Source organism: Phascolarctos cinereus, unplaced genomic scaffold (assembly GCF_003287225.1).
Source record: "Phascolarctos cinereus isolate Bilbo 61053 unplaced genomic scaffold, phaCin_HiC Scaffold_2;HRSCAF=192, whole genome shotgun sequence".
Classification (NCBI taxonomy): domain Eukaryota; kingdom Metazoa; phylum Chordata; class Mammalia; order Diprotodontia; family Phascolarctidae; genus Phascolarctos; species Phascolarctos cinereus.
This window is the reverse complement of record NW_027555625.1, coordinates 165,114,844-165,132,785: the sequence shown is the minus strand read 5'-3', so window position 1 is coordinate 165,132,785 and position 17,942 is coordinate 165,114,844. Positions and strand designations below refer to the sequence as shown.

The 17,942-nt window shown below is 34.7% G+C and overlaps 1 protein-coding gene across 4 annotated transcripts in view; it reads right to left on the bottom strand.

The window, feature by feature from the left end:
* The window catches only part of TASP1 (taspase 1), a 277,878-nt gene that overhangs the window by 136,543 nt on the left and 123,393 nt on the right, over positions 1-17,942 (bottom strand). For all 4 annotated transcript variants that reach the window (XM_020986166.2, XM_078149716.1, XM_020986172.2 and 1 more), the window contains 2 exons: positions 11,250-11,369; positions 3,770-3,848 (listed from right to left, as the gene is read on the bottom strand). In XM_020986166.2, the coding sequence (XP_020841825.1) occupies positions 3,770-3,848; positions 11,250-11,369 (199 nt within the window). The remainder of the gene's footprint in view (positions 1-3,769; positions 3,849-11,249; positions 11,370-17,942) is intronic.

The following is a 17,942-nucleotide window of genomic DNA, read 5'->3' as shown; positions in this document are numbered from 1 at the left end:
CTATCATATGATACTGTGGACTTATATTGAGACTGCAGTACATTGAGATAATCAGAATTTTTTCAAAGATAATGATGTCCCTCCGCTTTCCTCCACTGTACCTGTAAGCTGATTTTTTTTCCCTAACCAAAGTCTAAGATTTTTTTTTTTAATCTTAAACTTGCAAGTGGTTTTTTCAAATCAGTAATAACTCTCTTTGGGTCATTCAATATAAGGCCACATTAAGTCAGATTCTGGAAACTAGCAGTATTTTCTAGTACATAAAAGTGTCTGGAATTATAGTTTTCTGGTTTAAGATTAGCAACTGGAAAGAATATGAAAGGAGAGCCAAGTATTTAAATTGTAACCCTAGCCAGTCACAATTCTCTAATTTTTAATACTACCAGCAGGTATAAGGTAGGGGAGGAAAAAACCTTCAACAATCCTGTACTTCTATTCTACAAAAAGGGAAACAAGTACAAGATTAAATACCTTAAGTATTTTATTCAAAGTGACACCCAATATTACAACTAAGAATAAAATCCATAAATCCCAACTTCCAGTCATCTTATTTAATTAAGATTATGCTAAGTGGGTAGCTATTACATATTTGGCTAGGAAGCTACTTGATAGAGGAGAAAGACAGCTGGACCTTGAATCAAAAAACTGAATTTCAATACTGACTCTGGCACTTACTAGCTATGTGGCCTTGATCAAATAACTTATTCTTGGTGTATGTCAGTTTTCTCTTCTGTAAAGTAGGGATAATAACTTCCATTAGCTGTATGACATAGTGGTAAAAGAATGAACTTGGAGAGAGGAATAAGAATTCAAATACTGCCTCTGTTACTAGCTATGACCCTGGGCTAATCACTAAACCCATCTGTGCCTCAATTTCCTCCTATGGAAAATAAGGAGGTTGGATTCAATGGCCTCTAAGATCTCTTCTTGCTCTCAACCTATGATCCTGTGAGTTAGGGAACCTAAGTTCAAATCTGACCTCAGACACCTACCAGCTATATGACCCTGAGCAATTCAAATATATGTTGTCTGCCTTAGTTGCATAAATTATGAACTTTCAATATTTTTTTTGTGAGGAAAGTGTTGTGTAAACCTTAATACACTACGCAATGGTGAATCATTATCATCATTATCATCATCATCACCATCATCATCACCATCACCTAACTTTCAAACAAGTTTGATATAGTAGATAGAAATCAGGCTTTGGAGTAAGAAAGACTTAGGTTCACATCTTGCTTCTGAGACATACCAGCTATGAGAACATAGGCCAGCCATTTAACATCTCAAGACTGGGCAACTCTCTAAGATCATAGTTAAAGATGAGTTGCTGATCTACACTGGTGCCCACACAAACGAAATATAGGTCTGTATGCCTTCCCCCACACCCCAAAAATTATATGTGTATATGTACATAAAATTTTATATTATATACATATTTTATCACATGTGTTATATTTGTAAATATATAGTTATAATATATTTTTAATATACACATATTATTTTAAGAAACTTGTATTTCCTCAAATTGAGGAAACTTGCTCTACAATGTAGATCACCAACTACTCTGCAATTTAGATTTCCTGGTGCATTAAGATATTAAGTGGGGGGGCAGCTAGGTGGCACAGTAGATAGAGCACTGGCCCTGAAGTCAGGAGGACCTGAGTTCAAATCCAGCCTCAGACCAAACACTTGACACTTACTAACTGTGTAACCCTGGGCAAGTCACTTAGCCCCGATTGCCTAAAAAAAAAAAGAGAGAAAGAGAGAGAGAGAAAGAGATTAAGTGAACTTGACCAAGGTCACACAGCCAGTATGGTCTTGTATCACAGACCCAACTTTTTTTCAAGTTTTAGTCAGGTTTTCCTGACTAGGAGTCAAGGTCTCTAAAAACTATGGTACAATGTCTAGAAATTTATTAGAGTGAAACTTAGTGCATTATTATAACCTTTTATATAATTCTATATAATTTCTACAAAAGCATTCTACCATATATTTGAAATGATCAATATTGACTCTGTATTTTGTCTTATTGATCCTATTTATAATTAATTGTTCTTGTTCTACACAATTGCTTAACTCATGGTTCTCTGTCTCTGAACTTAGTTCAGAATTCACCTGGTCTGTAATGAGTTAAGTTTAAAAATCCAGCTTTCCAGCAAATCACTGATCTATTCTTGCCTCAAGGAATTTAACTGACCTTGGGGGATATGTGTGAATTCAAGGGAGTCAGGCCTAGTATCTTCCCACTACTACCAAGCTACCTTTCAAGGATATCTGGTTTGCTGTCCTAGGGGTCTGGTCCATTATCTCTAAACCTTGCAGCTGCACTCAAATAATGAGCACTTCTTAGTCTCATAAGGAAAGAAAGAAGAGAGGAGGTTAACTGCTAACCCTCATTACCAAACTTCCAACCAGTCATGTTGTTCACTGCGCCTCTGCTCTGTAACCAGTCATGTTGACCTCAATCCTATGATGCCATTTATCATGGTATTCTTTGCTCTGTACTACCCAAAACCTATAAAAGAGAAGCTGTCTGTCTGCTCATGGTCTTTGGCATAAATAGAGGCAAGCCACTGACCTATTTACTGATAGGCAGCAAGCCCCTGCTAATACATGTTATCTTGTTCAAAGAATCACCTCAATTTACTCTTTGGTTAAATTTTGATCACAACATATTCTTTCCTGTGGTCCTCATAATAATTTTACTAAAATCGCAAAGTAGTACTAGCCTCTTGTGATCTAGACAAGGAAATTAAAAATACAGGCAATTAATGATTTGGGTAAAGTCACACAATGGTAGAATTAGGAATAAGGTTTAAAGGTCTCCTATCTCCTACTTAGTCTAGTACACCCTCAAGCATACCATACTCCACACTTAAATGGCCTAAAGAAAATATCTGCAGAAGAATCAATTAGATTCTTAAAAGAAATCTTCACTTCAAGACTGCTCAGTTTGTCAAATTTTCAGTAAAACTGATCAAATTAACTAAGCTTATCAATTACTCATTAATCCAAAATGAAGTTTTCTGGAATGTCATAATAATCTGGGGATAGCAATAGCAAAGATTTCTTAATTATTAACACAAGACAAAAGTATTTATCAAATATGAATTTAGATACCAACAATTTGCTAACTTAGAAGTTGTATTTTTCACTTTATCTTTTATTATTTTATACTTTATCTTTTTTGCTTTTTTTTTTACTTTTTTACTTTATTATATTCACTTACATCTTGCAGATTTTCTCTTTTTTTTTTAATTTCTGTTTAAGAGTTTTCCATAGTCTATGAAAAAAATTGGAATTTCAGCAATAGTTGTTGTCTTCATCATTCAAGGAATCATATATTCAGCACTAAAACAATCTTCAACTCAAACAATTTCCTCAGGAAATCTACTACTCACTTTTGTAACAGACTGTCACTTTTAAAATAACTTTCTATCTAACATATGACACTATCAATTGAATTGTTACACAAAAAAGAGTGTAAGGTCAATAAAATTCTATTCCTCTTTCTATAAGTACATTTGAAAGAAAATTAAGTTTGCTAAGAGGGGTGAGGTAATCTAATTTTGGAAGTTTTAACCTGTGTGAAACTCAGTGACCCTTAAAAGGCCATCAGTCTCTGGCAAGCTTACTTGCAATAAGCATGATTCAATTCCAGTCTCTCCACATTACCCAGTCCTTAACACAAAAATAAATCTGTTTCAGTCATTTAAAAAGACAAAGTTGAATAACAAGGAAAAATGGTCATGAAAGCAGCAAATACCTGAGGTACTCACAGCTGTGGAGTAAGGATTTTGAACTCCAGTATTTTCAGCCCAACAACCACATCCATAAAGAGCAGCCTAGAGCAGAAAAAGAAAAAGAAAAAAGATGCATTTGAATTCCTAAAGTTATAATTAACTGAGAGCCTTCAACAGTTTAATGGGGGGGGGGGAAGGAACAGTGGGGATATGCTCATCTGAAAAGAACTTGGTCATATTATTCAGAATATTTTCTGTAACTAACAATATCTAGTGATAACAACATACACTGTAAAATACCTGGCCAGTCCCATTCTAAGAACTAATTTAAGAAATGCACATACTTGAATAGTCTGGATCTTTAATCTATAAATTAATCAAAAAACAACACAAATACAGTTCATATCTCCTATCAGTATTAGCCTCCCTTAAATAGAGAATACTATTTTTTTCTTAAGATAAACTAAATTAGGAACTTAGCTGTCCCCTTTATTACCAGCGCTATCACTTTGTGGCTTCTGATCTTTTCAGGGTATAATATACAATAACTTCTAGATCCATTTCCCATAAGTATAGTTCAGATTATGGTTCACCAAATGTTTCATTATGAACATAATGAAGTTACTCTGTTCCCTTCCTGTCACTGACACAGTTTAATAATATCTAGAAAATTTTCATTACTTAAAGACTGGGAATTCAGGGAGTACTTTCCTTCAGACCATTTATAAGAATACTAAATGTTGTTGCTTCCAAGCCTTGAAGAAACTTAATTTATCAGAAAAGTGTCTATTTACTCATATCTTTTCCATTTTGTTTCTGAGTACATCCCTATCCATTTCTATCAGTCCTACAGGAACTCAATCACAGGTGGCTGTAATCATAACTGTATGAAATTAGGTAGGCTGAGCTAATGGCACAGCAGAGTCAGAGGGTTCCTCTCTCCCATCCACCTCTGTATATCAAGTAAGAAAGAATAAACATAAGTGAGTAGGACAAGACCTTCCTCATTGCTGGTTGTGTCAAGAAGGTTAAAGAAATTATTAACAAAAATAATATAATATCAAAGTAAGAAACTACAGCAAAATCAATGGCATAGCACTGAAAAAATAAAAGAAAAAACAAGGTAAGATAAATTAAATATTTTTTGAAGTTAAAAGTATCTGAATAATAACTTTCCAATGAGACACAAGTAAATTTTAATGTATTTAGAAAAACTAAGTACTTGAATTATCAATGGTTTTTTAAACAACTTGTGTGAGTCTTCTGTCTCAAAGAATATTTTAACAATCTCCTTTTTAAACGTGTAAATAAGAACTTCATCCTTACATTTAATGTTGAATTTTCATTTAACTCTACTTCTCCTTTACTTACAATCTAATGATAATTTTTCATATTTTTAAGACAAATTGCCACACATTAAATAGTCACAAATTTCATTTACCTATCTTTTCAACATTTTCACTATTTTTCTCTGAACCCTCCTAATTTTCCAAGTCTCTCAATTTGTAAATCCTCCAAATTTAACCCCCCCCAATATACACACAACACATTGTATTCAATCAGTTTAAGATTAATTTGGGGGGGGCTGCTAGGTGGCGCAGTGGATAGAGCACTGGCCCTGAAGTCAGGAGGACCTGAGTTCAAATGTGACCTCAGATCAAACACCTGACACTTGCTACTTGGGTAAGTCACAACCCCAATTGCCTAAAAAAATTAAAGATAATTTGAAAAAAAGATTAATTTTTTCAATGGAATTCCAAGCATCATGGCAGAATAATATCCAGATTATATATTCATACAAGAATACCCCAGAATCATGTTTTGTCATAAATGTTGAACAAAAAGAAATTCCAAAATGAAAAAGAATGAAAACTGATTAAATGATTAGGTTTCTTTATAATTTTCACTATCTTGCTCTGCCAAAGCACCTAAACTCTGGTCTAGATACATTTAACATGCTTTTTAAGTCTTTCTAACTCAAAACTTAACAAATACATAATGCTATCATGTGGGAAAATACCAATGGCATCCCCTTAAACCATGATTAAATGAAGTTGAAAGCATTTCACTTCAGTGAGGTTATGAATCTTCACAAATCTCCTGATAAGAGTGGGAAATTGATTATCATTTTTTTTTACAATGCAGGAATAGCAGTAGATTCTCTATGACTATAAACTGAAAACTGAGCTAGAATGTATGAGATCACATTGTGTTCAAAAAGTTAATAACCAGCAGGATGAAGTTATATTTTTATATGAAATCGACTATGTTTAGACTTCAATGACATAGCAAATTGAGAATACAAAGAAATACCTCATGTTTAACAAACTGTGAAAAAGAGAAGTCTGAAACTACTTTGGAACTACAAGTAAAATATATATTATTATGAACTTCAAAAAAAAAACCCACCCCAAATTGTTTTATTAAGTCAATTCCTGGCTCCTGGAAATGAAAAAGAACTGGTTCAAGATCCTTTCAAATAAAAGAAGATATATATCCTATAATCAAAAGATCTTGGTGTATGAAGGGACCTCTGAGACCATCTAGTGCAATCCTTAATTGAACAAGAATCCAATCTGTTCAAATCCAGCCTTAGACACATAACACTTACTAGCTGTGTGACCCTGAGCAAGTCACTTAACCCCAAACGCCTCACCAAAAAAAAAAGAAGAATCCAATCTGCAACATATCTAATAAAGGGTATCTAGGCTTTTCTTAAAGTGAGAGAATGTACCCCACTTCACTTTTAGATAGCCCTAATAGCCTAATGGAAGGTAATAGGAACCCAAATGAGTGGATTTAGGTAGATTGCCTATGAAGTTTTTAAAAACTTTTGTGGGGTCAAAAGACATATGTGAAAAGCCTATGAACATTTCTTTTGACACTGAATTAAATCTAAGCCCACTCCCAAAGGACTGAGGGTCTTAACAGGTTTTTTTACCTTTAAAAAAAAACAACTCATGAGGCTTAATCTGGGAAATGCTGATACAAGGACTCTTAGAATGTCAGTATCACTTCAGAGCTGACATATTAGGGTAGCTGTACTTCCTTGTAAATTCAGAAGTTCTAGATTCAAAAGGCCCTCTCGAATGGTCACTTACACTGAAGAAGACTTCCCTGAACTTTTCCCTTCAAGGAACAAAGTGAAGGGTAATAAAATGTTGAATGTGTTTTGTGCTCCAAAGTAACAAGAAACAGCAAGTCATGGAATATTTGGTCATCTTGCCTTACAGTGTTCATGATCAGTATAAGCAAAATAAGCATCATGAATAATGTAGCTTATTTAGCGACCTCTGTTACAAAAGATGAAGACAGTGAGAAAATATATAAAGAATTTAACAAATTCCTTTAAGTCAAATAAAAATATAGCTTGATGCTCACTGACCAGAATTCAAAATAAATTTTCTTCTTGGTCTCTGTTCCTGATTCTTTCTACACCTGAAGCCAGCAGCCTTCTCACCCTAGAAGGCCACATCCCTGAGACCCCTTCTTTTGACTGGAAAACTGCTTCTGAAGTCTCCATTTTAAGGAAAGTATCTAGGCCAGCCAGTCTCACTCCTATATTCTTCTTTGGGATATAGATTCTGATTCCCCTCATTTCTTTCATGGATCCACCATTCCCTTGTTCAAGTACATTCTTCCTCATCTCCCCATTTCTACTTTTCTGCTTCCTTTTTTTGGTATTATCTTTCCCCATTTAGAATGTAAGCTCCCTAAGGACAAAGACTTTATCTTGACTTGTGTTTTTATTCCCAGCACTTAGCATGGTAATTGCCACATAGTAAGACCATAATAAATGTTTGCTGACTTGATTAGATAAGGGATGATCAAAAACACATTAGAACATATGTTTCAGGATTAAGGAATATATGAGGCCAGAGGCTCATATAATACTAATAAATCTCACACTAATAAATCATAAATACTTTCTTCAAGAAGAAACCTGAGAGTTTGAATGATCTCTTAGATACCAATAACATTTTATGACTCTAGAAAGTCTGTGCAAAAAAACAATTTCTACCACATATAACTTAATAAATCAGTAAAGATAGATCCCTTCCCCTATTACTCAAGCACTTTGTTCTGGACATCTCACAAAACTCAATTATAAACTAATATTATGTTTCCATCTTTCTGTGAATAACAGATTTTAACCAACTTTTCTCTAGTATTTTCCCTTTAATATTACTTCATATGAAAGTCCTTCCCAAATTTTATACTTTCACAACACTTTCAAAATTAGTTCCTTCCAAAACTGTAATGGGGAAAAAAATAAAGATCCCAAAGGTCTATTTAGAACCCTAAATAGGGTTAAAAAGGAAAGTTTCACACATAATTTGTTGCTAAACTTTGTGTCTTTTATATGTTGTTTTGATTTGTTACTCTTCTGCATGGCTGGGGTTTTGTAGAAGGGAAGGAATGAAAGCAAATCCTTGATACTAGGATAAAAGAAACACAGCTTGGTGCATTCCTTCCCTTTCCACCCAGCTCACCAGTTAGTCAGTCAGTCAATAAGCATTTGTTGAGTAGCTACTATGTGCCAGACACTGTGCTAGGGATGCAAAGAAAGACAAATAATACTCCTGACCCTGAGGAGGTGATACAGTCTAGTGGGAGAATCAGCAGGCAAACAACTTTGTACAAACAAGCTGTATACAGAATAAATAGGAAATAACTAAGATGGAAAGCATTAGATTTAAGAGGGACAGCGAAAGGTTTACTATAGAAGGATAATCAATTGCAGAATCTCAGAATAAGAAGGAGCACGTGACGGTCTTTAGTGCATTTCAAACCTGATTAAGAATCCATAGTACAACATACAAAATAAGTCCATATCTGGTTTTCACTTGAAGATCCCCACTGAAAGTACACACTCAAAGACGGTTGATGAAAAAGCTCCATTTATACCAAAATTTTCATAGAGGCCTTCTTTGTGGTAGCAGACAACTAGATACAAAGTGGGTATCAGATGACTGGATAATCACTGAAAATTTTGTATTAATGGATTGGAACACCCTATAATGAAAGAAATGATTAATGTGAGATATTCAGAGAAACATGGAAAGATCTGAATGAAATGATAAAGAGGGGAAAAAAGAGGCCAAAGAAAACAATATACACAGTAATTTCAATAATGCAAATTTTAAAAAAAATACAAGGAATTGAACTTTGATTAAATGCAATGAACAATCTTAGTTTCAAAAAAAAAAGAGTGGGATATATACATCCCTCCTTTCAGTAGAGAAGTGGGGGCACTATAAGTGTTTGCTTCAAGTATAAGTTATATGTTGGGGGAGATATCTAAGGAAATGATTATTTCAATAAGGAAAAAACTGACTTCTCGTGAGGAGAAACAGACTCTTGCTTTGAATACTCTTCGGAGCAGGAAAAGAAGATGGCTGGAGTGCCTCCTGAGGAACTCATTTCACTTTGAGAGATCTCTAATTGTTAGGAAGTTTTTTCTTATATCAAGGAAACCTTGACTTTTTTTTTTAATAACACTTAATTCTACAAGTTTTGCCCCCATGCTCAACCAGTACAAGTCTCTTTCCTTACTCATAAAAAAACTCTTCAAATACTTGATAAAAGTTATCCTGTCGCCCTCCTACTGTTGTTCAGTCACTCAGTCATGTCTGACTCTTCATGACCCCATGGACCATACTGTCCACAGGGTTTTCTTGGCAAAGATATTGGAATGGTTGGCCATTTCCTTCTCCACGGGATTAAGGCAAACAGAAGTTAAGTGACTTGACCAAAGTCACAGCTAGTAAGCATCTGAGGCCAGATCTGAACTCAGATCTTCCTAACTCCAAGCCCCTGTTCTATCCACTAAGCCCATCTAGCTGCTGTCATCCTCCTACATCCCCCTAAATTTCTAAGCTACATATCCCTAATACTTTTTTTTTTGCTTTGTGGTGAGGCAATTGGGGTTAAGTGACTTGCCTAGGGTCACACAGCTAGTAAGTGTCATGGGCCTGAGACTGGATTTGAACTCATGTCCTCCTGACTTCAAGGCCAGAGTTCTATACACTGCACCACCTAGCTGGTCCCAAGCATCCCTAATACTTTTAACAAATTCTCATGCTGACTGATCTCTACACCCTTCACCATTGTAGTTGCCCTCTTGTAGATGCTTTCTAGCTCATCAATATCATCTTTAAAGTGTGGCTGCTAGCTCTTTTCTGGTGGCAAAGAACTAGAAATTGAGGAGATGTCAATCAATTGGGAAATGGCTGAATAAGTTGTGACATATGATTGTGATGGAATACTATTGTGCTATAAGAAATGGTGAGCAGGATGCTCTCAGGAAAACCTGCAATTACCTGAACTAATACAAAGTGAAATGAGCAGAACCAGGAGAATGTTGTACACAATAACAGCAATGATCAGCTGTGAATGACTTAGCTATTCTCAACAATACAATGATCCAAGACAAGTCTGAAAGACTTGTGATGAAAAATGTTATCCATCCTCAGTGCAAGAATTGATGGAACCGAATACAGATGGAATAACACTTTTTTTAAACCTTTATTTTTCTTGGGGTTGGTTTGTATCTCTTTCACAACATGACTAACATGGAAATGTTTTGCATGACTACACATGTAAAACCAATATTAAATAGTTGGCCTTTTCCATGAGGGGGACAAGGAGAGAGTGAAAGAATTTGGAACTCAAAATTTTTTTAAAAACATTGTTAAAAATTGTTTTTACATGTAATTAGGGAAAAATAAAAAATAAAAAAAAATTTTTTCAAATGTGGCTGCTACATTCAGGTATCTATAGCATATCTACCATTTAACCAGTCCTGTCTGAGGTCTATGGAAAGTCCTTGGGACATACTGTAGAGAACCAAGTCAAAGAAATACTATTAATAAGAGATAATTTTATAAAATATCAGCATTATTATTGTGACAATATTAACAACATATTTATACAGGGGTTAAGGTTTACAACATATTTTCATGGGGAAGATGCTGCTTCTGATGCTGAGTCCTAAGACAGGGACTCTTAACTTGAGATCTGTGAACATCACAAAAATACATGCACTTTGATAATTGTATTTCAATATCATTTAATCCAATGTGTTTCATTTTATATATTTAATATGCTGAAAAGAGGAATATACATTTCACCAAACTGAAAAAGAAGATTAGGACATAAAAAAGGTTAAGACAGCTTCTCCTTATTTTTTCCCCATTACATCATGCTATCTCTCCAATCCCATAATAGCATTGGTTATTGACACAATTCAAATGAATTTGACACCTGTTTACCGAATGATTATTTCCAGGCACTGTGGTAGGAAGATATTCCGGGAAGTACAAAGAAAAACACTGTACAGTCTCTTCTATTATGGAACTTAGCCTAGTATATATGTACTGGATCAATGCTAAACAACTTAAAAAATTTTTTTCTCATCTGGATCTATTAATATTTTTAAAAATATAAGCAGGTAATTTCATGTCTTTATAAGACTTGTTTGTAATTAATATAATCGATTACCTGACCAACTCTCCCAGGATGTTTCAAAGCTAGACCTCCACTGGAGACAGCAGCAGCAACATTTCCTTCTTGATCAACAACTACTGCACCAACTGTATCCAAAGTTCCTGAGTCATTTTCCTGCATAATACACAAATATCAAACAAAGTAATAAAATAATTAAACATGATATTAATTCATAATATTGTACAAATATTTTATAAAATGTTCACTAACAAAATGAAAACTAACCCATAAAAAGAACATTTAGCAACTTCCTAAAGTTAACACATATTTTAAAGAGGGCATGTAAATATGCTTTAAATGAAACTTAATTACTATCCAAAAATACTAAATAAATTAGTTACATTTAAATGTTTCATTTTTCTCAGTTGAAAGGAACATTAGCCTTAGCATTAGAGAGAAATATGAAAAACAGTTCACAGAGATTACAATACAATAGCAAAGTACAAGGAACAGTGACTTTGGAGTCAGAGGAAATAGGTTCATAGTCTGTCTTCACCATTTTACTACCTGTGTAATCTTGATCAAATTATTTTATGTTTCCAGGTCTCACTTTTCTCATCTGTAAAACGTAATGGTGGGGTTGGACTAGTTAACTTCTAATGTAATTTCCAGTTCTATAGCTCTGATCCAATTACTATGATCCTATGATCTCAGTTACTGGTGTTGTTAATTAAAATTAAGGATAATTAATATAATGTAACAAACTGCAACAATAATGCAACAGACTACAAAGAAAACCTGAATTTTAACTTAATTGAATTTTCCATTTAACTGAGCTGAAACTGTATGGTTTAAGGAACACCCTAAATAATACCCTACAATACTAAAGTCTGTTTCAGGTATGTAAAATCTTATATCTCAGTTACATACTAATAGAAATCAAACATGCTATCAATCTTTACACCAGGAGAATGATTTTAGTAAGAGGGCCAGTTATAGAATCTTCCAGCACTTTTTAGCAGATAGTTGGAACTGTTCATTTACCACTCACAAAACAACCTTCAAAACTTTAGTCAAGCAGTGAGGTCATCAATGAATATCAATACACTTTGAAAAAGCCCTACATATAAAAGTTATAAGTACCTTTAATGACTTTAGATAAATAATAATAAGCCTAGAGAGAAAAATAAAATTCTACCCCAAAACATCAGGGGGAGAAAGGAAAACATTTTTAAATTCCACAAAAATATAAGTATTTCTAAAATAAAAGTTTGACTAAACATATAAAGAGGTAGCTTACTTCTTAAAAACAAAGGAGTAAAGAGACAATATAGCTAAAGTAATAAAGCTTCAAGATACAACGATAAAAATATAAATCTGGTGAGGTTTGGTTTTTTTTTTTTGAGCAACAGTTAATATTAGCAAAGTAAAAGATTGAGGGCAGCTAGTTGGTATACTCATAGATAAATATCAGTGGTCCTGGGATAAACCCAAGAAAAAAATGATTAACAAATCAAAGTAAATGGAACAAGCAATTAGTAAAGCAGAAGATTACATAAATCTCTGGATAACCTTAAGACCTGCTAGGACCTCCTTCAAATCACCAAAAGATGATTTCTCCTTCTGACTTTTCTCCCAAAAGTTGAAGCCATTAATTACTCAGAATAAACATAGATTGAATCAAGGCATCCATCTAGTAATTTTTATAACCTGATTCAGTGCCCAAGTTAAAAATGGTTGGTCTTGAGTTCAAATTTGACCTCAGATACTTGACACTTACTAGCTGTGTGACCCTGGGCAAGTCACTTAACCCCAAATGCCTCACCAAAAAAAAAAAGGCAAAAAAAAAAGGTTGGTCTATGCAGTCATATAAATCCCAAGCCTACAACATGATGAGAAACATAATTTTCTAGCCCTGAATCTGTAGTTCCAGACTAAGAGAATAATTTGGGGGAAGAAAGGCAGTTATTTAATTTTCATTTCATTTCCTAGCAGGTATTAGAAATTGCTTATTTATTAGTCATAAATAAAATTTTACTTTCATTAAGAAACATAATCATGTTAAAATATAAGAAAGTTCCACCAGTAATGTCAATATTATGGCCCAGAAACTATTTGTATAGATGAGTAACCTCTCCAGAACTAGGGTTCTGAGATATGCCTTCTTTGGTATTCTGGGAAGTAACACCTGAATCCCTATCACAGTGTTTCCCATTTAAAGGGGTTTGCAATGATGTTCAAGGGGTTCACACCAAAATTCTTTAATGGTACCTTAAACAATAAATAACTGCAAAATACTATGAATATCGTGTTAAATTACCAAGATTCAATACTCCTTTTTGTTGTTGTACATGAAAGGATTTTGAAGAAAAAAACTGTTGGGAACCATCAGCTGTCATCTCATTGCCCAGGTAAATACAAATTAGTTTTTTTGGCTTTTTTATAGGTACAGCTTTCTTTTGAATACAGAATTCCCTATTCATCCTTACTGGCTGAGCTTCATTTTTCATTATCTTTATGGTAAAAAACATTATGATGTGTCGTGCTCTATATACCTAAGCCATTTTTTCATCTTGGAATAAGTTTTCTAACAATCATGATAAAAATCCTACCACTTAGAAAAGATCACAGGACAATGGGTTTAAAGTAAGAAAGTATCTTAGAAATCAAGTTCTCTCTCCCCACCCTCACTACCACCCTCCATATTATAGAGGAGGAAACTGAGGCACTGAAATATTAAGTGACTTGGCAAGGTCATAAAGATAGAGACATAGGCAGTTTCTGAAGCCAGACCCTATTGCATCCAGATTGAGTGCTCTTTATGATGCAACACCACCATGACAACAACATTCCTCTTGGGTGAGACTACTTCAGGACTATATGCAATTACTATTTTTTTTTAAAAAAGTAGATCAATATAAATGGATTGTACAATGATAAATTTACTGTAACTCTGTTGAGAGATAAAATAGGCAAAGAAATCAATTTAAGGAAGAATATTGTTCCAAATTAAGCTAAACTATCTAAGTGTCTAAAACACCTGCATGAATCAAGAAAATTTCATAAATGTTCAATAAATATTTCATGAACTCATTGCAAAGCAAATCTAAGAATGACAAAGTAATATTTAAAAAAACATTTTTATAAAGTACAAAGAAATGGGAGAAATAACATTGACATTTGAGTTAGAATTCAAAAAAGCTTGTTTGTATGAGCACAAAATATTGGTAAGTTGAAAATATGCAGTGATTTTTCAACATATAAAGAGTCTATGCAAATTTTATGCAGTATCAATAAGAAAAGGCTTACATACCACAAATAAAAACTAGCCTTACACATACTACATATTACCTATCTGAGACTGGAAGGCAAATACACAAACCTCTAGTTATTTTTCTACAGTGACTATGTGCTCAACTTCATATTTAAAGGACATTTAAGTTATAAATAAAACCCTTTTTGTTAAAAACACTCTCATGAAAAGAACACTGAAGTGGAAACTAAGAAACTCAAGGTTTTTTTCTCAAGATCTATCACTGACTTCCCCTACGACTCTGGCTAAATCACTTAATCTCTCTGAGCCTGCTTCTTCACCTTTAAACTGGAGATTGGAGACCCTACCAACCTCTCTGGGTACAACAAATGAAGCAATGTATAAGGAGTTAAACATACAACCAGTGTCTCCACTTCTTTTCCTCTCACTCCCTTTCTTAACTCTGCAGTCTGGCTTCTGATCTCTTGATTTGCTGAAACAGCTCATTCCAGAATTACGAATAACCTCTCAAATGCCAAATCTAATGGCTTTTTCTCAAATCTCATCCTTTTTTGACCTCTCTGCAGCATCTGACACTATCAATCACTCTCTTTTTGACATTCTCTTCTCTCTAGGTTTTCATGATCCTGCTTTCTCCTGGTTCTCTTCCAGCCTATCTGACCACTCCTTCTTAATATTCTTTGCTAGATTCTCATCTGGGTTGCTTACTATAAGTGTGGTCCAAGGCTCCATCATGAGGCCTCTTTTTTTTCCTCTCTACACACTACTTCACTTAGTGATCTCATCAGCTCCTGTGGATTCATATATGGCTCTGAAGAGGATCCTTGCTTTATCTTAAGCTGGATGTTCTGTATACATTTTAAATTCAACATGTACAAAACTGGACTAGTATTTTCCCAAAAACTTTCCTCTCATACTAACTTACCTATCTCTGTTGAGGGTACCACAATCCTCTGAGTCACCCAGGCTTTCAACCTAGGTTTCATCTTTAACTCCTCACTCTCTCCCCATTTCCAATTAGTTGTCAAGCCCTTTCAATTCTACCTTCCCAACATCTCTTACATACATCCCCTTCTCTTCTTTGAAACTCTTTTTTTTTTAATCCCTTATCATCTTGTGCCTGGACTATTTCAATAGCCTTCTGGTTGGTCTCATTGCCTCAAGTCTCTCCCCACTCCAGGTCATCTCCTATTCAGCTATCAAGTTGGTCATTTTAAAGTAAAGGACTGAACATGTCACTCCCCCCCTCTATAAACTCCAGTGGCTCCCTAGTATCTCCAGGATCATCTGTTTGGCTTTTGAAGTCCTTCACATTCTGGTCCATTCCTATCTTTCTAGTCTTCATACATATTTGTTTGTTCCTTCCACCTATTCTATGATCCAGTGGTGCTAACCCTGATGTTCCTCCAACAAGACACTCCATATCTTGATTTTCTGCATCTTCATTGGCTTTATGCCTGGAATTCTCTTCTCAGTTTATTTCCACGTTGGCTTTCTTGACTTCCTTCAGATACCAGGTAAAATCCCATTGTCTTCAAGACTTTCCTAATCCACCTTAATGCTAGTACCTACCCTCTTAAATTATCTCTCCAATTTGTAACGCCTGTATTTTGTTTGTACATAATTATTTGCATATTGCCTCCCCTATTCTATCCGGAGTTCTATGAGAAGAGGGACTTTTTTTCCCCTTTCCTTTAATCCAAAGCACTCAGGAGAATGCCTGCGTAGAATTGACTGGTGAGTACACGCACACACGTACACACATACACACACACACACACACACACACACACACACACACACGAATGTATCCTAGCACTTTGTCTAATGTAACTATTTACTTACTAGCAATGTAACCTTAGTATCACAACTCCCACAGTAGCATAGACATTAGCTACATTTTTAGTGATATAACATGAACAATGTAACCCAATATAAAAGTAAATGTTATGATAAGAAATTTTAGATGATACCAGATAAAATAATTAAAGATAACTTGAATCAAATAAGATAGTGCAAACAAATGAGTGAAAGCTCATCATGGTTAGGCTTCACAATAGGCTACCACTAGAGAATACCAGACATAAACACTGTTAAATTACTTTTAAGTCCCAACACACAACCTTTAGCAATTAGGTATCCTAAACATTTATCTATATAGGAGATCCAACCTTAGTTCCCAATCTCTTCCGCAAATTGACTGTAAAATTCATCAATAATTAAATTCAACAAGAGGAGGAGGAGGAGAATGATTGTCTATAATCACAGAAAAGAGGAATTTGCTGTTAGGCATTATCAGTGTCAGTTTATTTTGTTTAAAGGTATGCTGTCACAAGGGAGGATTCTATTGGGGTAGTACCAGGAAATTTTATACAAATATATATTTAATGCATTCTAGAAATTTGGTAGGAACCAACATCAAGCTCACTGGTCTATATTTTCCAAACCTCAATCTACGCTTTTTTAAAAAAAAATTGGAATAAAATATGCCTCCCAATCCTATTAGCTCTCTCTAATCCTCTAAAATCTTTCAAAGATCACTGATGATAGGACAGCAATAACATTTGCCAGTTCTTTCAGTACTCAATGAAGTACTTCACCTAGACCTGTTGACTTGAATTCATTGAAAGAAGCCTGGCAATTTAACACGCATGTGTGTGTGCATGCGCACGCACACACACACATATGCAATCACTTAGCTATTTTGGGTATCAACTCCACATTAGCCTTTTTCCTTCTTTTCATTCAAATTGAAACATCATTCACCTTGAGAGAAAAAAGCAGCAAAATAAGAGATGAACAACTCTTGCTTTCTCTTCACCAGTTATAACAGTCCCATTCCATGATCATATCACCCCCTATTTAATGAACTCCATTTGCTCCCTAGTACCTCTAGAGTCAAATATAAAATCCTGTTTGGCTTCAAAAGCCCTTCACAACCTGCCCATTCCTAACTTTCCAGTCTTCTCACACTTTACACCTCTCTGTATATTCTGCAATCTGGTGACACTAGACCCCTTGTGTTACTCACACAAGATATTATGTCTTCTGATTGTGCATTTTCAGTGACTTACCCTATACCTGGAATGTTCTTCCTCCTCACCTCCATCTCCTGGCTTCCCTGGGTTCCTTCATGGCTTAGCTAAACTTCTATCTTCTCAAAAAAGCTTCCCTGGGTCTCCCTCAATACTTGTTCCTTCCATATGAGATTATCTCCAACTTACTTGTATATTTCTTATTTGTACACAGTTGTTTGAATGTTCTCTCCCACAAAAGACTGTGAGCAAATGGACTGGGTTTTTTTGTTTGTGTTTCATTGTATTCCCAGAAATTAGCATAGGGCCTGGCACATAGTCACTTAATAAATGCTTGCTAATTTGACTTGAGTAGATATTTGTCTAAACTGAATTTGTGCCAATCGACTTCCCAGTTCTCTCAGAAGTTCTTGTCAAAAACTCAATCCTTCCTTCAAT